Below are 13,688 nucleotides of genomic sequence, written 5' to 3'. Positions count from 1 at the left end.
GCAGATGTCCTCCCCCACAGGACTCCACCTTAACTTGGTATGGCAGGCATGTGTCACAAACAAAGCTTCCGCTGCAGCTTTAATCCCCAAAGCTAGCAAATTGCCTCTTAAGAACCACATCCACCTTGCGATCTTGTACATCCTTTAACAACATTCCTCCCTCATGTTTAGTTACTTGAACCATAATAGAATCCATCTTCGGCTGACTAAACAGCTGTTGAAATTCCGGAGCCATAGGGTAAAGTTTGGTGATAATATTTGCCACCTTTAGGGAACCTTCTAGAGTCTCACACTACTCTGTGACCCGCATGGTGATGTCTGGATGTGCAGGAAAAAAAAGTGGTCTAAGCATTTGTGCCACTCATGACCGTGTACTGCGATGAGGATGGCTGTTGAGGCTCCAACTTCAACTCCCTAAGTGCATCCATAACAACATGTGGGATGCTATCTGACTTAAAAGGCACCACATCAATGGTCATGGGTCTCCCTGGTCGAGTGCAACTATCGTCTCTTGACTCCTGGTCTCTGACAGGGAGCTAGAATCCTCAGGAAAGCAGCTGAGCCCTGGAACAATAAAGGAATGGAGTCTGACCTCTAATCCTCCCAATCCTGTTCCGCTTGGTCACTTAGGCTGGGAGCTGGATTTTTCACCAGCGGAGAGACATCCAAAAGAGGTAACTCTCCCTGGTCCAATATTGGTGTGCCTCCAGGCAGCACAGTGCAATTCAGACCCATTCAATAAGATTTCCACAGGAGATTTACAAACTCTGGGGTAAAGCCTTGAACAGATGGCCCCATAGACCCCTGCAGGACCTCAGACTGGCTTCTCTTGTGCTCCGCAGCATCCATGCACTTGTGTTTTGTGCCTTTACTGTTTGTGGCCTCTGGAAGGGATTTTCTCTCTACCATTCAGAGCCCCTGCGGTTCACCAGTCCTAGAGGACTCAGAGAGGGCTGAGCCTGAAGCTCCCACCTCGCTCACGTGCCCCACAACATGTGGTACACAGACTCTCCTCAGACGACCATCCAGCGCAAAACTTGTATGATATAGGGGAAGAACAGCCTGAAGAGTCCATCCCAGTTGATTTTGAGCCAAATCAAGGGGTTTTGAGGTCGTCACCAGCGAATTAATGCTAAAAACAGTCTGTGGGGACTTCCCTGAAATTCAAAATATTCAAGGAAAGGAGTTTTGGAGAAGGAGGGGAGTGCCCTAGCTCTGGCCCCAGAAATCCTTAAAAATAACTTTTTCTGACACACACACTCCCCTCGATTTTCCCCTAGGGAATAATGGGCTGTACTCACTGTGCTTTGCTGGTGCCTGCCTGTGTCAGCTTTGTTGCAGCCTGACTGGAGAAGACTTTTTGCCTCAAATCCTTGTTGGAAACAATCCACAACTGGAGATCTTTGGGCTGTCAGTAGGTCAGAGACAGACTGAGGACACATCCCCACAGATCCTCGTGGTACAACAGCGGTAGATTAAAATGCAGCTGGCTCCCTGAAACCCAAAGGGATTCACACAGGGGCTCCACAGTCTGCACTCAAGCCTCTGATAAATCAGAAGGTGTGATGGCTCCCGGGGGAATGGCCCCTGAGCCTTAAAGGAGCACAACAGGTAAACCTGGGGGTTGCTCTGTGAAGTACAGCCTACCCTTGTGGAATCTTCTTCCTCTCCCATGCAGATTAGCACCCAAAATGGGGTCCTCCTAGCACCGAAGCCTCCTGAAATGGATAAAAAATACCCCCAAATAATAAAAACCAAGCAGAGCAAATCAGAACACAACTTCTCAGTTCACTATCAGAAAGAAAAACTGAAGAGGACACTGTACTCTACTGGTGAAGGAGGAGCTGAAAGATGTGATTGACACCCTTTTGCAACAGTTCATGAGCATGGATTGATCACCTAACGTACAGACTCCTATGTTTATGTAACAGCATATTAGCTTAGCATCAAAACTAACTAGAGTGTTCAATACTTTTTTCACCTATTTAACTTCCTTTGTCTTATGTACCACATTTTAATTATCTAAGCTCAAGTTTAAGTTTCTTAAAAATTTGATGAAACACTAATCATAAATTCTAAGCATTTTACAATAAAAATGGGGGGACACGCAATGTACTTAAAATGACTGAAAACATGACAGCTCCCAGATGATTAGTATTTTCCCAGCCATTTTGACCAGTTTTGTTAAGTTTTAGGTGCAATGTTTCCATTTAGTATTACAGCATGTTCATTGGTCAAAAGTATTGCCCATCATTTTATAAGTGTAACAGTGTATTCCAGTCAGTGCAATTGTAAAGAAAGTCACACATTCAAAGCATTAACACCTATCCATGGCATGTAAATATATTCTTATTGCACATGATGCCTCTTCTTCATGTATTTACCCTGAAAACAAACAGTTTCCATCCTCACAATCCAAGCTTGAAAATTCAGATCTACCATACCACTACTATATATCTTGTATTAATTTCCATAATATCAGTTTCTGAATACACAGTTTTTCTAGGTTCCTCTGAAAGCTGGTGATAATGTGGCTATCTGGCACGCAGAGTTTCTGAAGATGAATAAACGATTTGCCTTTGTTGCTATTACCGCATTTGATCTATAACTTAATCGTGGTTTATACCTAGTTACTTGATTGTCCCCTGAAGAAGGCATTCCAGATTGCTGAAACTGGGATCCTAGTCGGGATCTATCTCCAAGTAAACATACTGGGACTTTATGTTTCATATTTTAATTTGGTTTTTATGAAAATAAATGTAACTGTTGATATAGACATCTCTTTTGCCTTTTTGTGCTGTATATTAAATGCATTCCCATACCACTACTATATATATCCCTTATTAATTTCCATAAAGCACAGTTACTTACCGTAACAGGTGTTATCCAGGGACAGCAGGCAGATATTCTTAACGTATGGGTGACGTCACCGACGGAGCCCCGGTACGGACCTTTTTAACTAGAAAGTTCTAGTTGGCCGCACCGCGCATGCGCGGGTGCCTTCCCGCCCGACGGAGGAGTGCGTGGTCTCCAGTTAAGATAAGCCAGCTAAGAAGCCAACCCGGGGAGGTGGGTGGGTCGTAAGAATATCTGCCTGCTGTCCCTGGATAACACCTGTTACGGTAAGTAACTGTGCTTTATCCCAGGACAAGCAGGCAGCATATTCTTAACGTATGGGTGACCTCCAAGCTAACAGAGAGGGAGGGGGGATGGTTGGCCATTAGGAAAATAAATTTTGTAACACAGATTGGCCGAAGTGTCCATCCCGTCTGGAGAAGGTATCCAGACAGTAGTGAGTAGTGAACGTGTGAACTGAAGACCAAGTGGCCGCCTTGCAGATTTCCTCAATAGGCGTGGAACGGAGGAAAGCCACAGAAGCAGCCATAGCTCTGACCCTGTGGGCCGTGACAGCTCCTTCCAGTGACAGGCCGGCCCGAGCATAACAGAACGCAATACAGGCAGCAAGCCAATTGGACAGCGTTCGTTTAGAGACAGGACGACCCAGACGGTTGGGATCGAAGGTCAGAAAAAGTTGAGGAGAGGATCGGTGAGCCCTGGTACGGTCAAGGTAGTATGCAAGGGCACGTTTACAATCCAGTGTGTGTAACGCCTGTTCCCCAGGATGAGAATGGGGTTTCGGGAAGAAGACAGGCAATACAATAGATTGGTTGAGGTGAAAAGCCGAAACCACCTTGGGAAGGAATTTAGGATGGGTACGCAGAACCACCTTGTCATGGTGAAAAACAGTGAACGGTGGATCGGCGACCAGTGCATGCAGCTCACTGACCCTCCTGGCAGAGGTGATGGCAATGAGGAAAAGCACCTTCCATGTGAGAAGTTTGAGCGAAGTAGTAGCAAGAGGCTCAAAAGGAGGTTTCATGAGGGCTGACAAAACCACATTTAGGTCCCAGACGACAGGAGGAGGCTGTAGAGGTGGTTTGATGTTGAAGAGGCCTCTCATGAAGCGGGAAACCAGAGGGTGAGCCGTGAGAGGTTTTCCGAGGATAGGCTCATGAAACGCAGTGATGGCACTGAGGTGGACTCTGATTGAGGTAGACTTGAGACCAGCCTCGGACAGAGAGAGCAGATAGTCCAGAATGGTCTCTACCGCCAATGAGGTGGGATTGTGATGATGCAGGAGGCACCAAGAGGAAAACCGGGTCCACTTCTGATGGTAACATTGGAGCGTGGAGGGTTTCCTGGAGGCATCCAGAATGCGACGGACAGGCTGAGACAGGGTATCTGGAGAGGTCAGCCCGAGAGAAACCAAGCAGTCAGGTGGAGGGAAGACAGATTGGGGTGCAGTAGAGACTGATGCTGCTGTGTAAGCAGAGTAGGAAACACAGGAAGAGGAATGGGCTCCCTGGAGCTGAGCTGGAGCAGGAGGGAGAACCAGTGCTGTCGGGGCCACCGGGGGGCGATGAGAATCATGGTGGCCCTGTCCTTGCGGAGCTTGAACAAGGTCCGCGACATCAGAGGGAGTGGAGGAAAGGCATAGAGGAACCGATCCGTCCAGTCGAGTAGGAATGCATCTGGGGTCAGACGATGCGGAGAGAAGAGTCTGGAACAGAACTGGGGCAGCTGATGGTTGTGAGGAGCTGCAAATAGGTCCACTTGCGGGGTGCCCCAGCGAGCAAAAATGGAGTGGAGAGTAGGAGGGTCCAGGGTCCACTCGTGAGGTTGCAGGATGCGGCTGAGCTGGTCGGCCAGGGAGTTCTGTTCGCCCTGGATATAGACAGCCCTGAGGGACAGATTGTGGGCTATGGCCCAGGTCCAGATTCGGAGGGCCTCCTGACAAAGGGGACGAGATCCGGTGCCGCCTTGCTTGTTGATGTAGTACATGGCGACTTGGTTGTCCGTGCACAGGAGAAGAACCTGAGGGTAGAGGAGATGCTGGAAAGCCTTGAGAGCATAAAACATGGCTCTGAGCTCCAGGAAGTTGATGTGATGTTGACGCTCCTGAGGGGTCCAAAGTCCCTGGGTGCGGAGATCGCCCAAGTGGGCCCCCCATGCATAGGGGGAAGCATCCGTGGTTATGACCATGGAATGAGGAGGCGGATGGAAGAGAAGTCCCCTGGAGAGATTTGAGGAGTTCAACCACCATTGAAGAGATTGCTGAAGAGACGATGTCACAGAGATGGAATGAGAAAGAAGATTCGTGGTCTGTGACCATTGGTTGGCAAGGGTCCATTGAGGTATCCTGAGGTGGAGTCGTGCCAGAGGAGTCACATGGACTGTTGAGGCCATGTGGCCTAGAAGGACCATCATCTGGCGAGCAGGGATGGATGGATGAAGGAGCACCTGCCGGCAAAGGTGAAGTAGCGTCCGGTGCCGGTCGGCAGGAAGGAACGCCCTCATCTGATTGGTATCGAGAACTGCTCCGATGAACTGCAGGCGCTGCGTAGGAAGCAGATGTGACTTGGGATAATTGATCTCGAACCCCAAGAGATGGAGGAAAGAGATGGTTTGATGAGTGGCTTGCAGCACAAGCGGAGATGTAGGTGCTTTCACCAACCAATCGTCCAAGTATGGGAACACTTGTAGGTTGTGGGACCTGAGAAAAGCCGCTACCACAATCAGGCACTTGGTGAACACCCTGGGTGATGATGCGAGACCAAAGGGCAGCACCTTGTACTGATAGTGGTGATTTTGTATCTGGAATCGGAGGTAGCGACGCGAAGCCTGATGGATTGGGATGTGAGTGTAGGCCTCCTTGAGGTCCAGGGAACATAGCCAGTCGTGTTGAGATAGAAGAGGATAAAGCGTGGCCAGGGAGAGCATTCTGAACTTTTCTTTGACCAAACACTTGTTGAGGTTCCTGAGGTCTAAGATGGGACGAAGATCTCCCGTTTTCTTGGGTACCAGGAAGTAGCGGGAGTAAAATCCCTGACCCCTTTGGTCTGGAGGAACTTCTTCGATGGCATTGAGGAGGAGGAGGGATTGGACCTCCCTGAGGAGGAGAGGAGTTTGGGAGGAGTGAGAAGCAGACTCTACGGGAGGATGATCTATGGGAAGAGTCTGGAACCTTAGTGAGTATCCGTGGCGGATGATGTTGAGAACCCACAGGTCTGATGTGATGGCCTCCCAGCGTTGGAGAAAGATGGTGAGGCGGCCTCCGATAGGTTGAGGAAGAGGCATCGAAGGGTGGAGACTGGCTATGCCCTGGAGAAAGGAGTCAAAAGGGCTGAGGAGGTTTAGTCTGAGGGAGAGGCTTGGTCGCCTGGTGAGACTGAGAGCGAGCCTGAGTGTGCTGTTGTTGGCGAGGACGGCGAGATTGCTGCTGAGGAGGATTCAGCGGCCTGGCAGAGAATCGACGTTGATAAGAGGACTGAGGCCTGTATGGTCGTGCCGGTGGAGTTTTCTTTTTGGGTTTAATGAGGGTGTCCCATCTGGTCTCATGAGCCGAAAGTTTTTGTGTTGTGGTATCAAGAGACTCCCCAAAAAGTTCGTCACCAAGACAGGGCGCGTTGGCGAGACGGTCCTGGTGGTTTACATCAAGGTCAGACACCCTCAGCCAGGCTAGGCGTCGCATGGCCACAGCCAGTGCGGAGGCTCGTGAAGTAAGCTCGAAGGAGTCGTAAATCGAGCGCACCATAAACTTTCTGAGCTGAAGGAGGTTGGAAATCTGCTGTTGGAAGAGTGGGACCTTACGCTCAGGTATATATTTTTCTAGAGCAGAAAGTTGTTGGACCAGGTGTTTCATATAAAATGAAAAATGAAAGGTGTAATTGTTGGCTCTGTTAGCCAGCATGGCATTCTGGTACAGGCGCTTTCCAAATTTGTCCATTGTCTTTCCCTCTCTGCCAGGAGGGGTGGAGGCATAAACGCTGGAGCCTTGAGATTTTTTGAGAGTGGACTCTACAAGGAGGCTCTCATGGGGCAATTGGGGTTTGTCAAATCCCGGAATAGGGATGACCCGGTATAAGCTGTCCAGTTTTTTAGGGGCACCTGGAACAGTCAATGGAGTCTCCAAATTTTTATAAAATGTTTCCCGGAGGATATCATGTACAGGAAGTTTAAGAAACTCCTTGGGAGGTTGGTCGAAGTCCAAAGCTTCTAAAAAGGCCTGGGACTTCTTAGAGTCGGACTCAAGGGGGATGGAGAGAGCCGCTGACATCTCCCGAAGGAACTTCGTGAAGGAGGATTGCTCAGGCTTAGAAGTGGTTTCAGCCATGGAGGGTTCCTCATCTGTAGAAGAGGCATCCTCCTCGGTACCGAGTGGGGATTGTTCCCATAGGTCTGGGTCCCTGATAGCCGGTTCAGTATGGCGGGTTTTAGAAAGGGACTTGCCAGATCGCATGGATACGGTGCCGGGGGATGAAGACCGGCGTCGATCTCTGTCCCTGGAGGAATGGTGCCGATCCCGGTCCCGAGATGACCGGCGTCGATCTGGGGCCTGGGAAGGGTCCTCTGCCGAGCAAGTCTGAAGTGCAGGCTGAGCAGATAAGACCGGCATGGATGTGTTCAACGGTACCGAGGGGGTGGATACCGGTGGAGCGGTGCGAAGCTCGGGCTGGACCGGTACCGGAAGGAGCGGTGCCAGTAAAGTTGGAAGGAGCAGTTGGAGTTGCTTCTGTAGCTGCTCCTGAAGCTTGTCCTGGAGGATGGCCGAGATTCGGTCCTCCAATGGGGGCACCGGTACCGCTTTATATTTCTTCGGTACCATAGGTGCTGCTCGACGCTCCGGCGATGAGGAGGCCGATGACGAGGCACTCACCGTGATCGGAGCGGAGCGTTTACGGGAGCGGCGGGACGTCGGAAGAACCGGGGTCACCGCTGTAGCTGGAGGTCGCTCAAGGGAAGTGGAAGGCTTCTTAGCCGGCTTACCTGGCGCTATCGACCCCGAAGGAGGATCAGGCGGTGTCGATGTGGTCGGTGCCGATTTAGGCGGTGCCGTCGACGTCGGGGCCTGATCCATGGTAGAACCGGTACCGAAAATAATATTTTGCTGTATTTGCCGGTTCTTAAGAGTGCGTTTCTTGAGAGTAGCACAGCGGGTGCAGGTGTCAGCCCGATGCTCTGGACCCAAACACTGAAGGCACCAGTTGTGTGGGTCAGTTAAAGAGATCGGGCGTGCACACCGCTGGCACTTCTTGAAGCCCGGTTGAGGGGGCATGAAGGGAAACACGGCCTCCGCGAAATCAAACCCGGAGGCTTGGATGATTACAACAGGCCCCGCCGGGGCCGGCTGCAAAAATAAGGAAAAAGACACGAAAATAATTTTTTTTTTTTTTTTTTTTAGAAGAATGAAGTCGAAAGACAAAAATAGAACCAAAATTGGATCAAAAATCGCGAGCGGGAAGGCAAATTGAGAGTTTTCAACGGCCGTTGAAAAGCACATGCGTCTTCTTCGCTCCGCGGAAACGAAGAAACTGGAGACCACGCACTCCTCCGTCGGGCGGGAAGGCACCCGCGCATGCGCGGTGCGGCCAACTAGAACTTTCTAGTTAAAAAGGTCCGTACCGGGGCTCCGTCGGTGACGTCACCCATACGTTAAGAATATGCTGCCTGCTTGTCCTGGGATAATACCAGTTTCTGAACACACAATTTTTCTAGATTCCTCTAAAAGCTGGTGACAATGTGGCTATCTGCATAAAAAAGGGGGAAATATGTTTTTCATCAATTAGACACTGATCCCATAGTTTTCCACAAGAGAAAAGCCTTGCTTAACATTCACATAATTAAGTCTGTATTTGCTAGGAGATGCCTGGCATAAAACTAATGAAAGTAAGTACCTAACGGGAAAACCAATCCTTATTCCTACTGGTATCCATCTGCCCCTCTTCCCTGCCTTTTCAGCTTACCATGGAGTGAGAGAACCCATGTACCTACCACAGGTGGAGATGTGGCCTCAGCTTTGCTGTTTGAGGTGCTTTGAATGTGGAACAAAACAATGGATTCAGCCTGTCCCTTTATCACAGCTTCCGCAGCTCTGCACAGAGAAAGAAATTATATCAGATACACACACTGAGGTTTCATATTTCTATCCAGTCTTCCAACTTTGACTCCATACCACCCACTGGAGTGAAGAGTACAGATAATAATCATTCAGAATAAGAAGTTATTTGGCCTTCCCTTTATTGGTAGTTAACTGTGGCAGTTACTCACCTGTAGCAGATGCTTGCTGAGGACAGCAGAACATATATTCTCACTTGTAGGTAACTATCTACAGAACCCCAATGCAGACACTGCCCAACATAGTGATGATTCCAGACACCTTTGGCGGGCCTGACTATGCATGTGCCTCTGCCTGCCCACTTGACTCATTTGACACCCGCAGTTGGATAAAAAGCATAAAAATTCAACTCCTAGGGGAGATGGGCGAGTATGTGACAATGCAAGTCATGCTGTCCTTGAACATCTGCTACAGGACACAGTTTTCTCATGAGAGAAACCCTAGCTACCAGAGGCTCACCAAAAACAACGGTCCACATGTACTTGCAATGGATAGGCCAACCAGAATGAACAACACTAACAACAAAAACAGACCTGTTGTGCAGCCTGGAACAGAAAAGAATGAGCCTAGGAGGGTGTAGTTAGATTCTAGACTCTAAACAAATTCTACAGAACACTCTGACCAAACTGGCTGTCATGTTGGGATATTCTGCTCAAAGCAGTGGTTTGCTTAGACTGGCTTTTAGACAGCTCTCAGTTCACTGATGTAGCTTTGGAGAAGGATTACTTCTTTCCCTGGAATTTGGTGTATCTTTTACATTGGAAGGGTACGGTTCTGTTTGGCCCAGGGACAGGTAGTTGTTTGGTCTGGCTGCTTCAGCATGCTTGGAGATGTTTGTTGTCTCTCTGGGGCCATTCTCCTTATAGTACAGCCGTTTTGCCTTTGGTAGGTAAAGCCGGACTTTGGGCTGGGACAGGACAGAGTAGCATTTAAATCCTTGGCTAGGGAGGAATTTTGTTGCTTGGACCAGTTTGTTACTGTAGAGCAGTGGTCTTAAACTCAAACCCTTTGCAGGGCCACATTTTGAAGTTGTAGGTACTTGGAGGGCCTTAGAAAAAATAGTTAATGTCTTATTAAAGAAATGACAATTTTGCATGAGGTAAAACTCTTTATAGTTTATAAATCTTTCCTTTTGGCTAAGTCTTAATAATAATATTGTAATTTATAGCTAAAGAGATAAATGATCAAGAAACTGTTTTATTTTACTTTTGTGATAATGATAAACATACCGAGGGCCTTAAAATAGTATCTGGCGGGCTGCATGTGGCCCCAGGGCTGCATGTTTGAGACTACTGTATCTACTCTTTTCTGGCTCTCCAGGCGTCCTGGTCCTTGAGTATGGCCAATCACTTTTGGTTCATTACCTGTGGGGTCTGTTGCCATGGAATTTCTGAGTAAATTACAGGGTTTCTTCATGCCAACTGGGAATGGCTTTTAGGCGTGATTCTTGACACCAACCTAAATTTTCATAATCACATTAACCAAATTGTTAAATCCTGCTTCTATAAACTCCGTCTCATACGATCCATTTCCTCATTTTTAGAGCCAAAATCTATTAACATACTTATTCATTCTATGATAATTTCAAAACTAGATTACTGCAACTCTTTGCTGTTCAATGTACCGCAAAAAGAAAAGAAGAGACTTCAAATAATTCAAAACACCGCAATAAAACTAGTCCATAAAGCAAAAAAATACGACCATGTAACTCCTCTACTGATCAAATCCCATTGGTTGCCTATTAATCACCGAATCACTTTTAAAATAGCATTCTTAGTCTTTAAAGCTCTGTTATTTAATGAACCACAATTCATTTCCAGAATGATTATTCCTCATCATTCTCCCCGATCTCTTCGGTCACTATCTCAAGATCTATTGTCAGTCCCTTCTTTGAAAATAGTGGGTACAAGAAGAAATGAGATGTTTTCCGTTTTAGCTCCTCAAACTTGGAACGCTCTGCCACTCTATATTAGAAAAGAAAAGGACCTCATCTCGTTTAAAAAACTTTTAAAATCCTTTTTATTCAATGATGCTTTTATTAACTAATGATCTAATTACTTGTTGTTTTTTGCCCCTTCCTTAAGTGTTTTTTTACCCTTTTTGTCTCTTCTTTCTTAGACTAAGAAAATTGTAACTTTGCCCTCTCTTTCCTAGTGTATCTAGTTAGTCATGAAACCTTTTAAGTTTTAATAATGTTTGTTATATATATTATTGTTTTTAAAATTTGTTAAAATTTGTTTTAGGACTGTTTGTTCACTCATTAGATGTTTTTTTTGTTTGTATCTCTATATCACCAAAGGTTAGTGCCCTTGCAATCCCGGCGGGACTTGGGCAGGGCCCTCACTTGGCCACTTTGACCCCATTGGTTCTAGCAATTCTTAGAGTGGTACAGAGTGCAGAACTACAGGAGTGTCAATTTAGTCATTCATAGGGAATATGTTTCCCAGAAGCAGGCCTTTCATTTTGGGTGTGCCCCTAAGCCTAAATGCCTCAAATGTAACAGGCATTTAACTCCCTAGTATATGGCCTATGGTCCTGCCCGAAGATCTGTGCCTTTTGGCTAGAAGAAAGTTTATATCTTCAGTCACTCATAGGTTATGCCCTCCCTTCTCTCTCTTTTTTTAAAAATTCTTTATTCATTTTCAAAATTACAATTGTGCACAAGAGATGATGCATTTACATAAAATATTAACATTCCAGCACAATAAACTTCTCATTTTGAGGGCATTATCTTTCTTGCTAAGGGTTATTTGGGAGGACATTCTGCTGGGGATAATTTAATCCTTAGTAAAAGCTATGTCCCTGGGGAAGAAATGTATTCTAAGCCAGTGTTCTTCAACCACCGGTCCATGGACCAATGCTGATCCATAGAAATTTCCTGCCAGTCCACAGGGCCGGCATGAGCATCAGGCCCAAAACAGTGTCCCTCAACCGCTGTTTTGCGGTGCGACTGATGCGGCGTTATCTTCGGGCCAGCTCCCTCTTCCTCACTGACTCAGTGCACAAAGTCACGGGCAGTGGCTCCTACGCACATCCTGCGCCTGAACTGGAAGCTAGAGAATGACACGGTGGTTGTTACCCGCGGGTAACCCACCGAAATGGGGAAAGAAAAATAGTAGTCGCTGCGGGAACGGGGACAACGCCATTCACCACCCCGTGGAGCGGTGAATGGTCTTGTCTCCGCAGTGAGGTATCAAGGATCGTGCGGTCCAGCAGCCCCCACCCGTCCGATTGCAGAGTTTAGCCAGCTCCCTCCCTCCACCTCACCTTATATGCTGTTTGCCGGCTTTCTTTTTCCCGAGCCGCATGCGTTCAAAAAGCCGCGCATGCGCGGCTGCGCAAGTTGATCAATCTTCTCCTCCGACACAACCGGAAACAGGAAGTTGCAGGAGAGGAGAAGATTGATCAACTCGCGCAGCTGCGCATGCGCAGTTTTTTGAACGTGTGCGGCTCGGGAAAAAGAAAGCCGGCAAACAGCATATAAGGTGAGGTGGAGGGAGGGAGCTGGCTAAACGCTGCGATCAGGCAGGTGGGGGCTGCTGGACAAGGAAGGAGGGAGTGAAAGGGAAAAAGATTCTGGGCCAAGGGGATGAAGAGGGAAAGAAAGAAACCCACAGCAGGAAAGAAAGGGGAGGACAGGCAGGTGAGCCAGATGCTGTAAGCAGGGGGGGAAGAAAGAGGGAGAGAAGCTAGATGGGGTTGAAAAGAAGAGACACACTGGTATGGAAGAGGAAGATAGGGGAAATCTGGACACAGGAAGATAACAGAAAGAGGGGAAATTATGTGCATGGGGCATAGGGACAGGGACATAAAGGGGACATGCCATGGGGATGGTATATGGAGACAGGGGGGGGCAATGGCAGATACATAGGGGAGATATTAGAAATGGGGAAAATAGGAACACAGAAGCGAGATGGTTTGTGGGGATGGGAAAGGGACCAAGCTCGCAGGTTCCAGCGGCTTGCACAAATTATATTGTAAAGTGCCACGAAAATAAGAGGGAGGGAGGTAGATAGATAAGCCACGTGAGAGGAGCTGAAGGGTGGGTGGTAGAAAGGAATAGAACAGACATTGAAAGAGGGTAGAGAGGAACAGACCCTGAAGGGAAATGTGGAAGACAGAGTGGGAAGAAGACAGATGCCAGACTAAGGGGGAGCGGAGGGAAGAAGATGGGTGCTAGACCAATTGGAGGAGGTGAAGGGAGAGGCACAGTAATAGCAAATGGAAGACGCAGAGAGAAGACACACAGTGGATGGAAGGAATTGAATGAGAAGCTATGGAAAGCAGAAACCAAACAACAATGGTAGAAAAAAAAAATTCTATTTATTTATTTATTTTTTGCTTTAGGATAAAGTAGCATATTAGTTGTGTTGATAAAAATTTATAAACAAAGCCCTGCCAGCTGAACATCTTTCTCTAGTTCAGCAGCCAGAACTTTGATTTATAAGAAAGGAATAAGCTAAATACTGCAGTACTAAGGCTTATATGGATGCTGCGGGGAAGGTGACGGGGCGGTGAATGGGATGGCAGTGACGGTGACGGGGATGGGGCAGTGAAGGGAATGGCGGTGACGGGGCGGTGAAGGGGACATTGGGCTGGGGATGGGGCGGTGACGGAGACAGATTTTTTTCCTTGTGTCATTTTCTACTGGAAGCCTTCTCTCTGATGTCACAACATCAGAAGGAAGGCTTCCAGATGGCCCACAACTTAGCTCAATGTTCTTCAACCGCCA

At 47.7% G+C, this 13,688-nt stretch overlaps 1 protein-coding gene across 5 annotated transcripts in view; it reads right to left on the bottom strand.

Annotated features, from left to right (window-relative positions):
- Positions 1 to 13,688, bottom strand: part of BCL9 (BCL9 transcription coactivator) — a 169,488-nt gene that overhangs the window by 39,933 nt on the left and 115,867 nt on the right. For all 5 annotated transcript variants that reach the window (XM_033941358.1, XM_033941362.1, XM_033941359.1 and 2 more), the window contains exon 7: positions 8,833 to 8,932. In XM_033941358.1, the coding sequence (XP_033797249.1) occupies positions 8,833 to 8,932 (100 nt within the window). The remainder of the gene's footprint in view (positions 1 to 8,832; positions 8,933 to 13,688) is intronic.

Source organism: Geotrypetes seraphini, chromosome 4 (assembly GCF_902459505.1).
Source record: "Geotrypetes seraphini chromosome 4, aGeoSer1.1, whole genome shotgun sequence".
Taxonomy (NCBI): Eukaryota; Metazoa; Chordata; class Amphibia; order Gymnophiona; family Dermophiidae; genus Geotrypetes; species Geotrypetes seraphini.
The sequence above is the reverse complement of the archived record's forward strand: the minus strand, read 5'-3'. Positions and strand labels throughout refer to the sequence as shown.